This window comes from Thamnophis elegans, chromosome 3 (genome assembly GCF_009769535.1).
Source record: "Thamnophis elegans isolate rThaEle1 chromosome 3, rThaEle1.pri, whole genome shotgun sequence".
NCBI lineage: Eukaryota > Metazoa > Chordata > Lepidosauria > Squamata > Colubridae > Thamnophis > Thamnophis elegans.
In genome coordinates this window covers 38,452,999-38,468,336 of record NC_045543.1, presented here as the reverse complement: position 1 = coordinate 38,468,336, position 15,338 = coordinate 38,452,999, and the positions used below count along the sequence as shown (strand labels likewise).

General features: G+C 38.1%; 1 protein-coding gene across 1 annotated transcript in view; it reads left to right on the top strand.

Moving 5' to 3' along the window:
- POLQ (DNA polymerase theta) overlaps positions 1–15,338 on the top strand; it is a 48,231-nt gene that overhangs the window by 25,721 nt on the left and 7,172 nt on the right. The window contains exons 16-22 of the mRNA XM_032212630.1: positions 888–1,062; positions 1,406–1,523; positions 5,138–5,253; positions 7,793–7,977; positions 9,245–9,356; positions 10,433–10,557; positions 11,572–11,725. Coding sequence (XP_032068521.1) covers positions 888–1,062; positions 1,406–1,523; positions 5,138–5,253; positions 7,793–7,977; positions 9,245–9,356; positions 10,433–10,557; positions 11,572–11,725 — 985 coding nt within the window. The remainder of the gene's footprint in view (positions 1–887; positions 1,063–1,405; positions 1,524–5,137; positions 5,254–7,792; positions 7,978–9,244; positions 9,357–10,432; positions 10,558–11,571; positions 11,726–15,338) is intronic.

Genomic DNA, 15,338 nt, shown 5'->3' with positions numbered 1-15,338 from the left:
CATATGTTTTTGGTTTTAATGTTTGTTTTTAACTTTTCATGTTCTAGATTTTATGTAACTATAAGTCACCCAAAGTTGCCCTATGGTAAGATGGGAGGCCAGTAACATTCTTTATTTGTTTGTTTGTTTGCAAAGTGCTTGATTTATAAATAAACAAATGAATAGCTTGATTCATCATTTACTTTAAAATTCAGGTGTCTTACATGTAAATATTCTCAATCATCAATGTTCACACTTTCCTTTCATTATCCCCAAGTTTAATTCATCAGTGGACTGTTCCTGTTACATGAAATGTTTTTACTTTCTTTTCAATAAGCATTTCACATAACTACTAAGAGAATTGCCAGTTCTGTTAATATTTCCTATAGTTGGCTTGCAAAAGGGAAATGCATATATTATAGAAAATATTTATTATATATGTAGAAAATATTTATTATATATGTAGAAAATATTTATTATATATGTAGAAAATATTTATTATATATGTAGAAAATATTAAAAGTTCTCTCAATGAACAGACTGACAGATCTGTTGTGGTCCATTTGTTGTGCTTTTTACTGTATCAGGAAGCCTAGGTCAAAACAGTGTTAAAGCATTCTGCCCAGGGATTAGATCCTCCAAGAGAGATAAGTATAATTTATTTTACCATTTGCTAATTAAAAAGGGCATTTTTATTACTTAGCAATAAATAAAATGACAACACTTCAATCTTGACTGGTAGGTATGTTCAGTAGAAATAAAGAATATGCATTTCCTCAAGTTATCTGGTAATTTAGAAGGATAGTATTCTAATGATTGTCCCAAATGGGACAATGGTAGTGAAATCTTCAAATAATCTTGTAAAGCGAAAACATTTAATTGGTTTAACTTATTATTTATTTCTATAGGAAGTTTTAGAAAAATTGAAGAAATTGCACCCTTTACCTGGCCTGATTTTAGAATGGAGAAGGATAACTAATGCAATAACCAAAGTGATATTTCCACTACAAAGGGAGAAACTTTTCAACCCTGTCCTAGGAATGGAAAGGATCTATCCTGTTTCTCAATTTCAAAGTGCTACAGGTAGCAAGTTATTATCTTAGCAAATTTAACCATTATTTGTGGACTATGCATCCCCCCAACTTTAGTTGCTGAAGACTGATAGCATGGTTTCCTGTAATTTTGAGGCAAGAAATGTTTGAAAATGCATAAAATGTTGAACGATCTCTAAAATAAACATATAAAAGTTTTAAAATACAAAATCTTTCACCTGTTGCCCTCAAAGTTTTAACAAAATCTCTTTGCACTATGCAGTCCTGCAATCCATGCATCCATCATAAACTCACTTTTTAATGTTTCGTAGAAACTATCTTGGCATTATCTTTCATCTTCCAAGCCTACATTTATCTTTGCTCTATGTTTGTAGGTCGCATAAGCTTCAGAGAACCCAATATACAGAATGTACCTAAAGACTTCGAGATTGAAATGCCAACAATGGTTGAAGAGAGCCCACCTTTTCAAAAACACCCTCTTTTAAGAAGCAGGTAAAAATATAGTGCATTACTTCTACTTCTTTAAATTTTAATTTCAGTTCTCAGATTTTGGGGGTCACATTTCTGAAAAGACATGAGTTATCAGATTTATTGTGACATTAGAAACACATTCTGCTTGCATTTATTGATTGCGATTACTACACTTATATCTCACCTTTTTATTAGAACCTCACCCAGAAATATAGCTAAGACAGCAATTTGTCTAAAGTAACTGAAAACAGCTAGAATTAGTATTGTGAGAAGATATATTGATAAACGGAAGAAGATCAAAAGATGTAGAACTATTTCCACTTTTAAGACCAGTAACCCTTAGACTAAAAGATGAATTGATTTGATTGACTAATATAATATATTTCTGTAATCCAGAAAAGAAGATCTGGAGCAGCGGTGGTAGTGAGAGCCAGAAATCCAAAAATGCTGGTAGTGCGAAGAGCCTGAGAGTAGATGTTCTTGACTGCCTTTTCACCAGTTTAGTCACTAGGCATACAGAAGAGGGAAACCCATATGTTGGTTGAAATTCAGATGGATCTGAATGGACTGGAAGTCAGTTAAGAAATGTGTGACAGAAACCCAATAGATAAGGACCTCTGGGAAGGGAAGTTTCATGAAAAGAGCTCTAATGACACCAACCCTCCAGCTGAGGTTGTGACTTCATGAGCCAAGAAAGAAGGCTAGCAAGTACTAATTTTCAGTATCCTGAAAAATCAGAGTTTAAGGAAAGCCGTGGCTAATAAACCCATTTAAAAATCCCTCTAAATTTGGGGAGGCACTTATTTGAACCCTTAAATCTCCTCAAAACCAAAGAAAATTTCTATTCTCGAGTGGGCTGCTTAGAGAATCCAAAGGAATGGGTTAATTTCGGTTGGATTGCCTAGAGACTGAATTGAATAAACTTGGCCATACCTCCCTTTTTCACTCGGCTCATCAGTTTTTTCAATTCAGTTTGCCTAAAGAGACATATTCACATTTTATCCTGTATCTTTAAGGAGGTTTTCCTTTGGATTCTTCTTAGCAGTCTCAGGTATTAAAGTTCTTTATTTATTTAGGTTAATCTGTAATGTTGCTTGTTTGGCAGGCGCGCTGGTTAGCCCAGTCTGCCGGCAAGAACCACTGCCAAGGTTTTTCCCCTCCAGGGGAGAGCGTACGAGCACGGACGTTTCTGCCTGATTGCTCAGGTTAGTCCGTTCTCAATTGCTGCCTGGTTCTGAGGGCTGTGAGTTTGGTGCTCCGTTCTCGGGCCCCTCTGTCTGCGCTTGGAGGCTTGGTGCGCCATCTTCCCCTCAATGCTGCCTTTACCGCTTCAGACTTGTGGAGCTGTCATATTGGTACGGATTTCAAATTGTGCGTGCGGGGGCTGCGCCTGGAAATACGGATCTCTGATTGGCTGTATTTGATTGGCTGGCCGTTGTTTCTTGGTGTCAATTAGGCTCCTGAGCAGAGTCAGCCATTTTAAAGTGCCAAGAGCCTCATTGCAAGCCGGCTTCCGAAGAGAACAGCAGTGTGGTTTCGATCTCGCTGACTAATCTCTGCAGGGGATCTCAATTTGGGTAGCTTTGGCGCTTCTTTCGCGGTGATTGCGTATCACCTATTGAGCAGCCAGGATCGCTGGGTCCCTTGCAGGATTGCCCTGTATTTCCCCGATAAGTCACTCCGTGTGTAATTACTGAGAATGGCAGACCATGCTACCATTGCAGCATCGGGGGAAGGAGTTTCCCCTGGAAGTTCGGCCTTGGGAGGGTTCCCCCCCCCGGCATGGTGGGGAGGGCTACCACCAGGAGCATGGCCAGTAGACCTAAGGCCTCTTCTGTTTCAGTGGCTGCTAAGGACACCCGTTCCAAGCTCCAGGACCCTTCTAAGAGGGCCTCTAAAGCCCCTAAACCATCCAGGGGCCCCAGTTCTCCTCTGCCCTTGCAGATAGAAGCTCTGCCTTCTTTATCGCTCCAGGGCTCCCCCTCGATAACGACCAGAGATTGGTCCCCGGATAATATCAAGGCCTTTCTGAGGAGGAAGTGGGCCTAGGTTCTGGTTCCACACCAAGTGCATCGGGCCTCAGCTTTGCACAGGCCTCTCATACCAGACACTCCACTCCTGCTGCCAGGCGTTCTCTGTCCGAGGCCACATTCACCCCCACAGCTGCTGGACTTCGTGTGGCAGATAACCAGATTATGGATCTACCCAGAGATTTCAGGGAGCTTATCTCTGCTGCTATTTCACAAGGGATTAATTCTGAACTTGGCAGGAGGTCCAGGCATTCGAGGGCACCTTCACGGCCTGTCCCCAACCCTGCAGGGGACCCTCCATCACCCGCGCCCTGTGTTCACAGTGAAGAGTCGCTACTGGGTGATGAGCAAGGTGACCATGAATTATCAGATGATGAGGGAGCCCCCCCCCCCGGATGTCCCCAGTCCTGGGGGCCTCTTCTGGCCTACTCTATTCAAATCCTTGCTCATCAAATCTAAGTCTACTGCTAACATCAGTGGCAAAGGCACACCAGTGGAACCCTCCCTGGTCTAGATTCCACGGAACGCTTGTTTTCAGAAACAGTTCTGGAACAAGAGGTCATTCCATCTCCCAAACTCTTTCTGGATATCATCCAGTGACAGTGGTTCCAACCTGCTGCGGTTCCCCCCACCGAGCAATAATGACAAGAGGCTTTTTGGGCCCGGACTGGATCTGGAGGGTCCTTCCAACGGTCAGAGGCCCTTTTTGTTGCCTTCCTTCCCGGTTCTTTGAGACAAAGAGTCTCGTCCACCACTATTGGAAGATGGCTGAAGGCCTGTATCGCCAAGGTGTATGAGGCGCAGGGCTGTCCGTTGCCCTGGAATGTCATAGCCCACTCAACATGCAGTGCGGCCACAACCACGGCCTGGGCAACACAAGCCTCTGTTGAGATTTGTAGGGTGGCAACGTGGTCATCTCCATCGCCCTTCATTGAACATTACAAGTTGGATGTCTATGCTTTAGCTGAGGCAGCCTTCGGATGTCGGGTACTGCAGGAGGTTCACTCGGACTCTGACTCCCTGGACCAGTCATCTACCTGCCCTTAAGTCAGTATGCCTAGGCATATCCCATTCCTTTGGATTCTCTAAGCAGTGCACTGGAGAAAGGCTGTTGTACTTACCTGAACAGTCGTTCTCAGTGCACTATGTGAGAATCCAACCCCGCCTATTCACGTTTTGGCCCAGGGCCGCAGGTGGCAAGTGAGTGTTGCAGTTAGCAGGACATTAATGTGTTCTCATCTCTTGAAATGGCCATGCCTTCCATTGAAAAAACTGATGAGCCGAGTGAAAAAGAGAACCATGGCCAAGTTTATTCAATTCAGTCTCTAGGCAACCAGACCAAGATTAACCCATTCCTTTGGATTCTCACGCAGCGGACCGAGTATGACCGTTCAGGTAAGTACAACGGTCTTTTTATCCATCCAGAGAAATGATGCAATATGCTCCATAGGGCTATGGCTTCCAGGGAGGACAAGCTGAAGAGATTTGCTACTGCTGATTTGTATGTTAATGACATAACATTTATTGCATTTATTCACCACATATATTAATTTACTTGTTGAAATAAATAATAAGCCATATTTTAATTTAAAACATATTTTACAGATGTGGAAAACATTCTGTGTTACCATGTGGACCTAAGAGTCTAACTGAAGAAATATCAAACAGGAAGAAAATACTATTTTCTGTTAGCATGAGACATGCCTTTGTACCATTTCCAGGTAATGCCTTAAAATTGTTTTGACTTCATTGCACTTAATGACCATGCAGGATTTGCTTAACAACAGCAACTGCCATCTGCTTGAATCACTGAACCTTTTTCTGTTTCATTCAGATTAATATTATTTTCAAACACATCTTGTCTTTGAAAACTTTCCCTCCCTGTCAGACTTTAACAGTCATTCCCCTTCAACATTAGAAAAGAAGAAACATAATTTTGCTGGCAATCACATTGTTTTGTTTTTGTACATTCATTAAAAAAAAGGATTGCATTTGTTCATGATTTTAATAAAATTTCAATGCTTAGAATTCCACAACAGAAATCCCATCAAGAATTTTTTCATAAAATAGATACCCATAGGCCTTCCGTAGACAAGAAAATTGGCTGTGTGAGTTTGGGCAAGTCATGCTCTTGTAGAGAAGTCAGGAGGATAAGATATGTTTGCCACCTTGAATTATAAATATTTAAAAAGCAAGATAAAAATTTAATAATAATATAATCAGAACATGGGCTGCACACAACAGTCACTAAGATCTTATTGTAACCGAATCATGTGGAAAGCCATTTTTTTCAGAAACAGGGTGATAAGTTTTTCAGGAATTTCACCGTTCATTATCTTTTATCTGCAAATGGTGTTAATATTATTTATACAACTTCTAAGGATAAATTTCCCCAATAAAATGTTTGTACTCGTAATAATACTATTAATAGTAGTATTTCAATATTAATAGTATACTATAAAAACTATCAATAATACAATGTAAATTATATTATTAATTATATTTTATTATTAGTTATATTTAATACAGTATATTAATGCCTATGCCACCTGTTGATGTTTCACAGTATAAAGTTTTGGATTAATAATAACACATGTAGGGACTTTTCTGAAATATATATTTACTAAAAAAAATTCTTAATATAAAATAAAAATAAAAATAAAGAATGGGAAAAAAAGGGAAAGCAAAGAAGATGGAGGGGATAGAATAAGGGGAGGAAAAATAAAAAACAAAAAGCAATGACTTTTCCGGTGCAGAAAGATACATAATGAAGTTATAATATCAGCTTTTTAGTTATACCAAATAGTAGCTATTAGCCATTTCTATAGCAATAACTCACTTAATTGTCAAAACCCAGAGTCAAAATTTTATTTTTTTCTCTTTCACCAAAAGTGGTTTCCAAGTTACAAAAGAACTATTTTTATTCTTGTCCCTAATTAATGCAGTCAACTTCTCTTCTATTTCAATCCATTCGTCCATTGTGGGAGTTGACGCTTCTTTCCATTTCTGGACGTATAAAATTATTTTGTAGCAACAAGGTTCTTATTTTTTCCCACATCTTTATCTAATAGGCCAAAAAGAAAGTTTCTATTGTAGGTCCATTTTAAAAAAAATTTGAATTAAAACATGGATTTCTACCCAATATTTCTTTGCATTGTCACATATCCACCATATATCATAAAAAGTACTCTTACACTTGCATTTTCAACAACTATTTGAAACACTCTTATACATCTTTGCTGGTTTATCTGGCATTAAATACAACCAGTATATCATTTTATGGAAATTCTCTTTAAGATTATAATTCAATATGAATTATATTCAATTTTGACCTAGCAGTCCCCAACCTTTCCAACTTGAAAGGCGGGGTGTGGGAATGGTTCTGTGAGAGTGGTGGGCGCACACCCGCCCTCCACTCGCACAAATGGAGCTCTGCCTGCTTGCGCATGTGCCCACCATTCACACAAGTGGAGCTGCATGTGTACGCTTGCCCACTTCTTGCACAGCCTAGTTCCAAATGAACCATGGCCCAAAGGTTGGGGACCCTTGCTTTAACCCACATATTTTTCCATTGCTCTAGTTATATATTATAACCAAAGCTTCTTGCCCACTGAAACAGACAATGTTTAACATATTCAATTTCTAGGTTTAATTGTAGCAACCTTTTATAAACCTTGGCTATAAGATGTTCATCATTAGTACAGAGTATCATTTCAAATTTATTTTTAGCAGCTTCAAAATCACAAAATTTTTGTTATACAAAGTAAATCTTTCTTTCAATTGTAGATAGATGAATGAGGAACATGTATGACTAGATCGAAATTAGCACAGCACATATAGGCTTTTAAGAGGTTTATGTACTTGGTATTTTCCTTACTTAGGATGTCTGTATATAAACAACTGTCATTGTTCGGGAAAAGCCAGACTTCAAATCTTTCTTCTTTACCATCCTCTACATAGAACACTGTTGATGAAGACTTATAATTTAGCTTTTTTTTTCTGTGTGTGCACAGAGACTTCATTCTGAGGGGAAATGTAAACATATGATACTTAGCCTTTTCTGAATTGTATTTTACTGGATTATCACAATATATCAAATATCAACTACATCATGGGATAAACCTGTTGAAACTGAAGTAGGAACTTGGCTATATCCATATATCTTTCACTGAAAGATTAGTAAAGGAGAGAAAGAAGCCCTTATTTGTGATTTGAAGGAAATCAGTTAATTTAGAAATTGTTTTGTGTGATTGACCATAGGTGGCTTGATCTTGGCTGCTGATTACTCTCAGCTTGAGTTAAGAATCCTTGCACATTTTTGTTCCGACAATCGGCTACTCCGGGCCTTTGGTAACAACGTTGATGTCTTTAGAAGCATTGCAGCTGAGTGGAAGAAGATTAACCCCGAAGAGGTTGGGAATGATTTAAGACAACAAGCTAAGCAGGTAGTTTTGAAAATGTACATCTTTCCTGAGATACCAATTCAACTGAATGTTTTTTTTTCTTTACCTTTCTCTATGCCCATGATTAAATATCTAATATTTAATCAGGTATATAATATGAATTTTGTATCATGTTTAGTGTATATGAAATTTCTAGTAAGTTGAAAATTTAGAATATCATAGTTGAAAATTAAGCATCATGGTATTCCATTTAATATTTAATGTAATTAAAAAACAGCTTTACTACAAAATAGAACTGTGAAATAGACATTTTACTTTGGCCACTAAGCTGGGAGTGTATTTCATTAACTAGAAACCACTATTGTATTTTATTACTGAGTCTGTAATATTTTTTAAGATCATATTTAGGAAATCTAGCAAACCTATCCCATTAAGAACTGCCCAATTCCTAATGCAGATAATTCTTGACTATTATTTATTCAGTGATCATTCAGAGTTATGGTAGCTATAAATAAGGGAGCTATCAACTGATGGAATTCAGTAAACAACAGTAAAAGTGAATGCCAGGATTGCCATTGCTAGGCAATGTAGTCACATAGCAATAGCAATAGCAGTTCGACTTATATACCGCTTCATAGGGCTTTCAGCCCTCTCTAAGCGGTTTACAGAGTCAGCATATTGCCCCCAACAACAATCCGGGTCCTCATTTTACCCACCTCGGAAGGATGGAAGGCTGAGTCAACCCTGAGCCGGTGAGATTTGAACAGCCGAACTGCAGAACTAGCAGTCAGCTGAAGTAGCCTGCAGTGCTGCACCCTAACCACTGCGCCACCTCGGCTCATGATGATGGTTTATCACCACATTGCTTAGTGATCAAAATTCTGTTCCCAGTTGTGGTTATAAGTTAAATACTATCCGTACCTTTCTCTTTTGTCGTCTTCTTGTTTGCTTTCCTTATCTCTTCTGTCCTCAGCTGGCAGAGACCCTCTTTTCCTTAAACAGAAAAACCTTGCTTGCTGGCTGATAATCATTCTCAGTCACTGAAAGCAGAGAGATCTTCATGACAGAGTGGCCAGGTCCAACTCAGTTGGAAGGAATTTGTCTTCCCTTTTATAAAGACTTTTAAGGAAAGCAGAGTTCAACAATTCACTGTATAGTGCCCTTAAAATAACAAAGCTGAACAAACCTATTGTTCAGCAAGTAAAATCTAATATTTCAAATGAAATAGCAGTTTTGTACCAGCAAAATGTCTTATTCTTGAATCTTGTTGGTTATTCACTAGTGAATTAGAAGATTTTCATTTTTCTAGATTTGCTATGGAATAATCTATGGAATTGGAGCTAAATCCTTAGGGGAGCAGATGGGTGTTCAAGAAACTGATGCTTTGTGCTTCATTGAGTCCTTCAAATCCAGATATCCAGGTAAAGATTGCCGGTGATCTATATTTCTTGATATCCTTGTTCAGTAGTTTACTAAACACAATGCTGGTTCAATGATATTCATGGACAAATAGTCCTCACTTAATTGGAACTGGAATTTTCATTGGTAAGTGATGTTGCAAGGTAGACTATGTATACCGATGAAGCTGTCTTTCCTGATATCTGTTTGTGTATGTGCATATTAAACAGAGAATGAGAATCTGAAAGTGTTATAAATAAAACTGCATTGTGAAACTCCAAACTGTTTGGTTCACAGATTTCCTAGGTAGTGGAAGCATAAGGGCTTGATACCTTTTACTTTTTTGGGGGGCGGGGGGGGAACCCCTCAGCCTGAAATTCATTTATGCATGTGTGAATGAACTAAGGGCATGCAATGATAGGACACTTTGTATGGAAGAGTTCTGAAGGGGGATGTGTTTTGCTTAACTTTCTTCATTTCTGGGAAAACAAGTTATTGCTGCTGCTATTTAGTAAACAATTACTGGAAATTTGAGATATATCAACAGATTTAGATCTTCATGGCAGTTTGGAATCAGCTCTGGAACCATTTGTTCTCACTATGTTACAAAATCTAGAACATGTGTCTCTTTATTAGTAGGTGTGTGTGTGTGTGTGTGTAAATGCAGCACATTTAATCTTTTCTGTTGAAATGTAAGAACTCTAGAAAGCTTCTGGTCAGGCTATTCCTCCATTGGAAAAACCTCTTGCCTCCTTCCTCTTGTCAGAGCATTGTTTCCCATGTTTGGAAGACAGTGACCATGAAAACAATGCAGTGGTTTTTTTTTAAAGATCAGCACATGGAAACAGTAAGAGTGCGATAGTGTCCTTTGTCTAGTAATAATAGTAAGGAAACCTAAGACCTAAGCATGAAGCAGTATAATGTAAGACATTTCTTAGATCTATGAAGTCTGAGTGTTGAATAACAGTTGCTAAGATAAGGAAGTTAGATATTGTTAGTAAACATTAGCAGTATATGTGTGGACTCAACCAGGGATTTATATGTGATGAACTGAAAGCTGACCCCAGAAATGAGATAATATTATTTCATGTTTTTGTAGGTATTCAGAAATTCCTGAAAGAGACAGTGAAGAAGTGTACCCAGGATGGGTTTGTGCAGACAATCATGGGAAGGCATAGATACCTTCCAGCAATTAAGGAAACAAATCCTTACAAGAAGGCTCAGGTATAGTTATGTTAAACCGCTACATCTCTTTAAGGAAATAAAATGAATACATCTATGCAGTATTCAACCTTCCTAGTGCTACTATTCTTGTTCTCTGGATATCTGTATGTGAGCTTACCATTAATTTTCAAACATTGTTTGTTATATTTCTAATTTCTTCTCCCTGTTGACCTGTCATTGTAATGAAATTGCAGCAACACAAACCATTTCTACCCACTCAGGATCCACATCTTGAGTGGATAGTAATCCTAGATATGTCAGTTGCCTAATTCTTATATGCTGAAAGAGCGTCTTCCAATTAACAATTGTGAGCCACCTGTTTTTTATTCAAAATCAGTACAGGCTTCTGATTCTAATATATTTCATTCTGTTTATTTCTTGCTCAGTTTAACAAACAAATTATCTGCATTCTTTGTTTTTGATGCACACTTAAAAAAAATCTTCCCAACTTTAAGTTTTAAGATTATACCAACCCAAACATATGGGTTTTAATGCCAACTGTATGTCTTGTTTTGAATTGTCTTTAATATGATGAGCTCACCAAATTTATTTTTTTTAAAACTCATCTCCTAAAATGTATTAAATTGCATGCTTACATGCAATGCCACAGGTCTCCCTAGTAAAAGTACTGCATAGAGGAGTTGTATTGCTTTAATACTGCTTTCAAACTATTTCTTCAACACTATTTCTTTATTGTTCTTCTTTCTCTTTTTAGTTTAAGATTCCATCCTTATTTATTTGTTTGCTTGCTTGCTTGATTATTATGCTTGTACTCACCTAATACTGTAGGTATTAGTTCTTTAGATTTGTTTGTTTTCATCTGTACTACAAAACACAGAAATGCTGCAGGAACTATTATTATTTCCGGCTGTTGTTATAAAAAAAAGAGACACACACACAGAAAGAGAGAGTTCCAAGAAAAAATTAACATTCTCAGTTGAATATGGATTTTGTTACCTATTTATAGCAATTAATTTGTTTGCAATTCTGCACTATGATTTTCATGAACTTTAGGCAGAGAGGCAAGCTGTAAACACCATTATCCAGGGCTCTGCTGCAGATATTGTCAAGGTGGCTACAGTGAATATACAGACACAGCTGGAAGCTTTACCTTCAATAGTAAAATCTTTTGGACATTTGGAGAGTTCATTCCCCAAAATATTGTCAGGTCAGTCTTTTTTTTTATTCCTCTGTCTTTTTTATTTAGTATCAAATGTTCTACATTTTAAAAGTATGGGAAACACCTACTTTCATATAAGAAGGACATAAAATGTTTGCTCCTTTTTCAGAGCTTTTGCCATATGCAGGGGAAACTCGAAAAATTAGAATATCATGAAAAAGTTTATTTATTTCACTAATGCAACTTAAAAGGTGAAACTAATATATGAGATAGACTCATTACATGCAAAGCAAGATAGTTCAAGCCGTGATTTGTCATAATTGTGATGATTATGGTTTACAGCTCATGAAAACCCCATTCTTCCTCCATACTCTGGGTCCTTAGTTTCCAAATGAAATGCAAAAGTTGCTCTCATCAGAAAAGAGAACTTTGGACACTGAGCAACAGACCAGGTCTGTTTTTCCTTAGCCCAGGTAAGACATTTCTGACGTCGTTTGTTGTTCAGGAGTGGCTTGACAAGAGGAATCTGACATTTGAAGCCCATGTCCAGGATCTGTCTGTGTGTGGTGGCTCTTGATGCACTGACTCCAGCCTCAGTCCATTCCTTGTGAAAGTCCCCAATACTTTTGAATGGCTTTTTCCTGACAATCCTCTCCAGGCTGCTGTCATCTGCTGCTTGTGCACCTTTTTCTTCCACACTTTTCCCTTCCACATAACTTTCTATTAATGGGCTTTGATACAGCACTTTGGGAACATCCAACTTCTTTTGCAATTACCTTTTGAGGCTTTCCCTCCTTATGGAGGGTGTCAATGATGGTTTTCTGCACAACTGCCAGGTCAGCAGTCTTTCCCATAATTGTGATTCCTACTGAACCAGACGGAGAGACCATTTAAAGGCTCGGGAACCCTTTGCAGGTGCTATGGCTTAATTAGCTGATTAGAATGGGACACTTTGAGCCTAGACTATTGCACCTTTTCACAATATTCTAATTTTCTGAGATTTTGGATTTATGGTTTTCATGAGCTGTAAGCCATAATCATCACAATTATGACAAATCACGACTTGAACCATCTTGCTTTGCATGTAATGAGTCTTATCTCATATATTAGTTTCACCTTTTAAGTTGCATTACTGAAATAAATGAACTTTTGCACGATATTCTAATTTTTTGAGTTTCACCTGTGTATACCTGACCAGGTTTTGCTTTCAGCCTGCCTCAGAACCCTAAATATTCCAAGCAGATATTTCGATATGATGAGTGGGTTTTCTTGGGTTCTGTATCAGCTAAAATCAATGCTCAATTACATTTTCATTTACAATGTAAATGAAAAATATAGTCAAGTAAGGATAATATTCTAGGGCTGTTTCAAGAAAGTAAAATAGTCAAGTCTTCTATTACTTTTTAGACAACAGCATTAGGTAAGGTAACAAGTAAGATTTGGAGAGAACCATGGGTTGCCAGGCTGACACATTTGATCCACAGGACCTTAAATGATGTCCTCTCTCAAAGTTTACTCAGAATTTAAAGACAGTGACTGATGGACTCTGCCAATAGCCCCTCTCTCTTATCATCTGACCTGCCATAACGTCTGGGGAAAGAGGCAGGTCTAATATCTGTCTCTGCCTTTCATCAGTTAGACATCTAACAAAATGAAAAGTAATTTTTAGTCAAGAAAAATATTATTTTTCTGTTTATGCAGGAGAGGAAGATATTCATCTTTTAGAATATTCCCTCTTCTTATATTTTTAATGTCTATAAGAACCATCTGAATAAGCTTTAGGCTTCGAAAGAAAAGTACAAGAGAAACAAGAGGAGTATTCCAAGACTCCTTGTATCCCACATCTGCATGTTATCCTTAACAATAACAATAAAAATTATCTCCTTTCTAAATTTTTACAAACAGGACAAAAAAAGAATAAAATGTAATATTAAAAAAACAGGAGTAATAACAAAATAAATCTGTAATCCTGGTAATGGTATAAAAATATAGTACAATAACGAATGAATTCAAATAATGAAAAGAAATCCATTGTTTATTATTGTAAAGTGTTACATTTATTTTTAATTTCATAGTCATTCCTAAGACTGGAAAGTAATTTACAGTTATAATATAATAGAGCCGTGGAGACGCAGTGGTTAGAGTGCAATACCTCTGCTGATCACCAGCTGCCAGCAGTTGGGCAGATCGAATCTCACCAGGTTCAAGGTTGACTCAGCCTTCCATCCTTCCGAGGTGGGTAAAATGAGGATCCAAATTGTTGGGGGCAATAGGCTGACTCTGTAAACTGCTTAAAGAGTGCTGTAAAGCACTGTAAAGCGGTATATAAGTCTAAGTGCTATTGCTATAAGCATTTTCCCCTTTTATTAATTTTCAAAAGAGAGCAGGAAAATCAGACCCCTCCCAATTTGACACCCCTGTTGTAAGGGAAAAAATAATCAAAATGAGGACATTGGAAAGCACTTGGCACTGACATCATTAGATAAAATACAATGGCTTTTTCAGGAAGGTGATCATAGTTGGACACAGTTTGTTTACTTAGCCAACTTCTTTGAAGTGCCCATCAGAATCAAATGCCATAGATCAGAAAAAATCAGAAAACTTGGAAAAAGTGACATGGCAGCTGATGGATCTTCCCAAACCAGCCTTTCCTCTGCTAAGTCCAATATAACACTATAAAATATAACAACAGCTGTATAGTATTTGAATAAATATTTCAGAGGCAGGAAAATATACCTGATGTTCAGCTCCCTCATCATCCTGTTTTTTTAAAATTCTAACAGTCTAAGATATCAATGTTTTGCTAAAATGTAATGCCAAAATAATATATGGTACTCTAAACACATCCTGACTGATGCAGATTAGAAAAAACCAGTTATTTCTTTACAGAAAGGCTTCTAGATTCATTTTTGAATATGAATGTAGCTTTATTGGATCTATTGGCTTAACAAACTCTCCTGGTGACTTCTACTTCCCAATTATTTCTCAATAAAGGTGGAGATAGCATCCATGCATGGGTTGACACTATCTGCTCTCTGATTGGACTGAGTCTGATTACTAATTAATTAGTATCCTTTATAACCCACCCTTGTGAGTGGCTCCACCCAGCTTTTGACTCAGTCCATTCTGGGACGATCATGTTATCCAATTACTCTTTCTACGTTTGGTTAATATCAGGCTGATTGATTTGGAATATTGACTTCTATCATTGGATTGTGGTGTGAGTACGTATTTAAAAGACTGGCTCCAATGCAGGGGGTCCTTAGCACCCATAAGCCAAAGGGTTTCAGCCCACAGGCCCATGCCTTCTTGACACCATTGGTGCTACAGCCTCGAATGCAGCCCTGGTTACTGCTACAAAGGGCGCCTAAACGCCCACAAAAGGCACCCGGACCTTGACAGTTGCATTTTCAAAAGGCGCGCTTAAAGTCTGCAGAGGTACCAGGACTTTGACAGATGCATTTGCAGCTCTAACTGCAAGGCTTGTTTGCTGCGCTGCGGAGCCCATACATCAAACAGCACCGCCGCGATCTGCCTCCTTAGAGCTCTCAGCAGCTTACACGATAGTGCTAGACACGGCAGTTTGGAGACTGCGTAAGGCAGGGAAGAGCGATGGCAGCGCGATTGGGTCCTGTTGCCTTCAAACTCTGCGGGTGAGTGC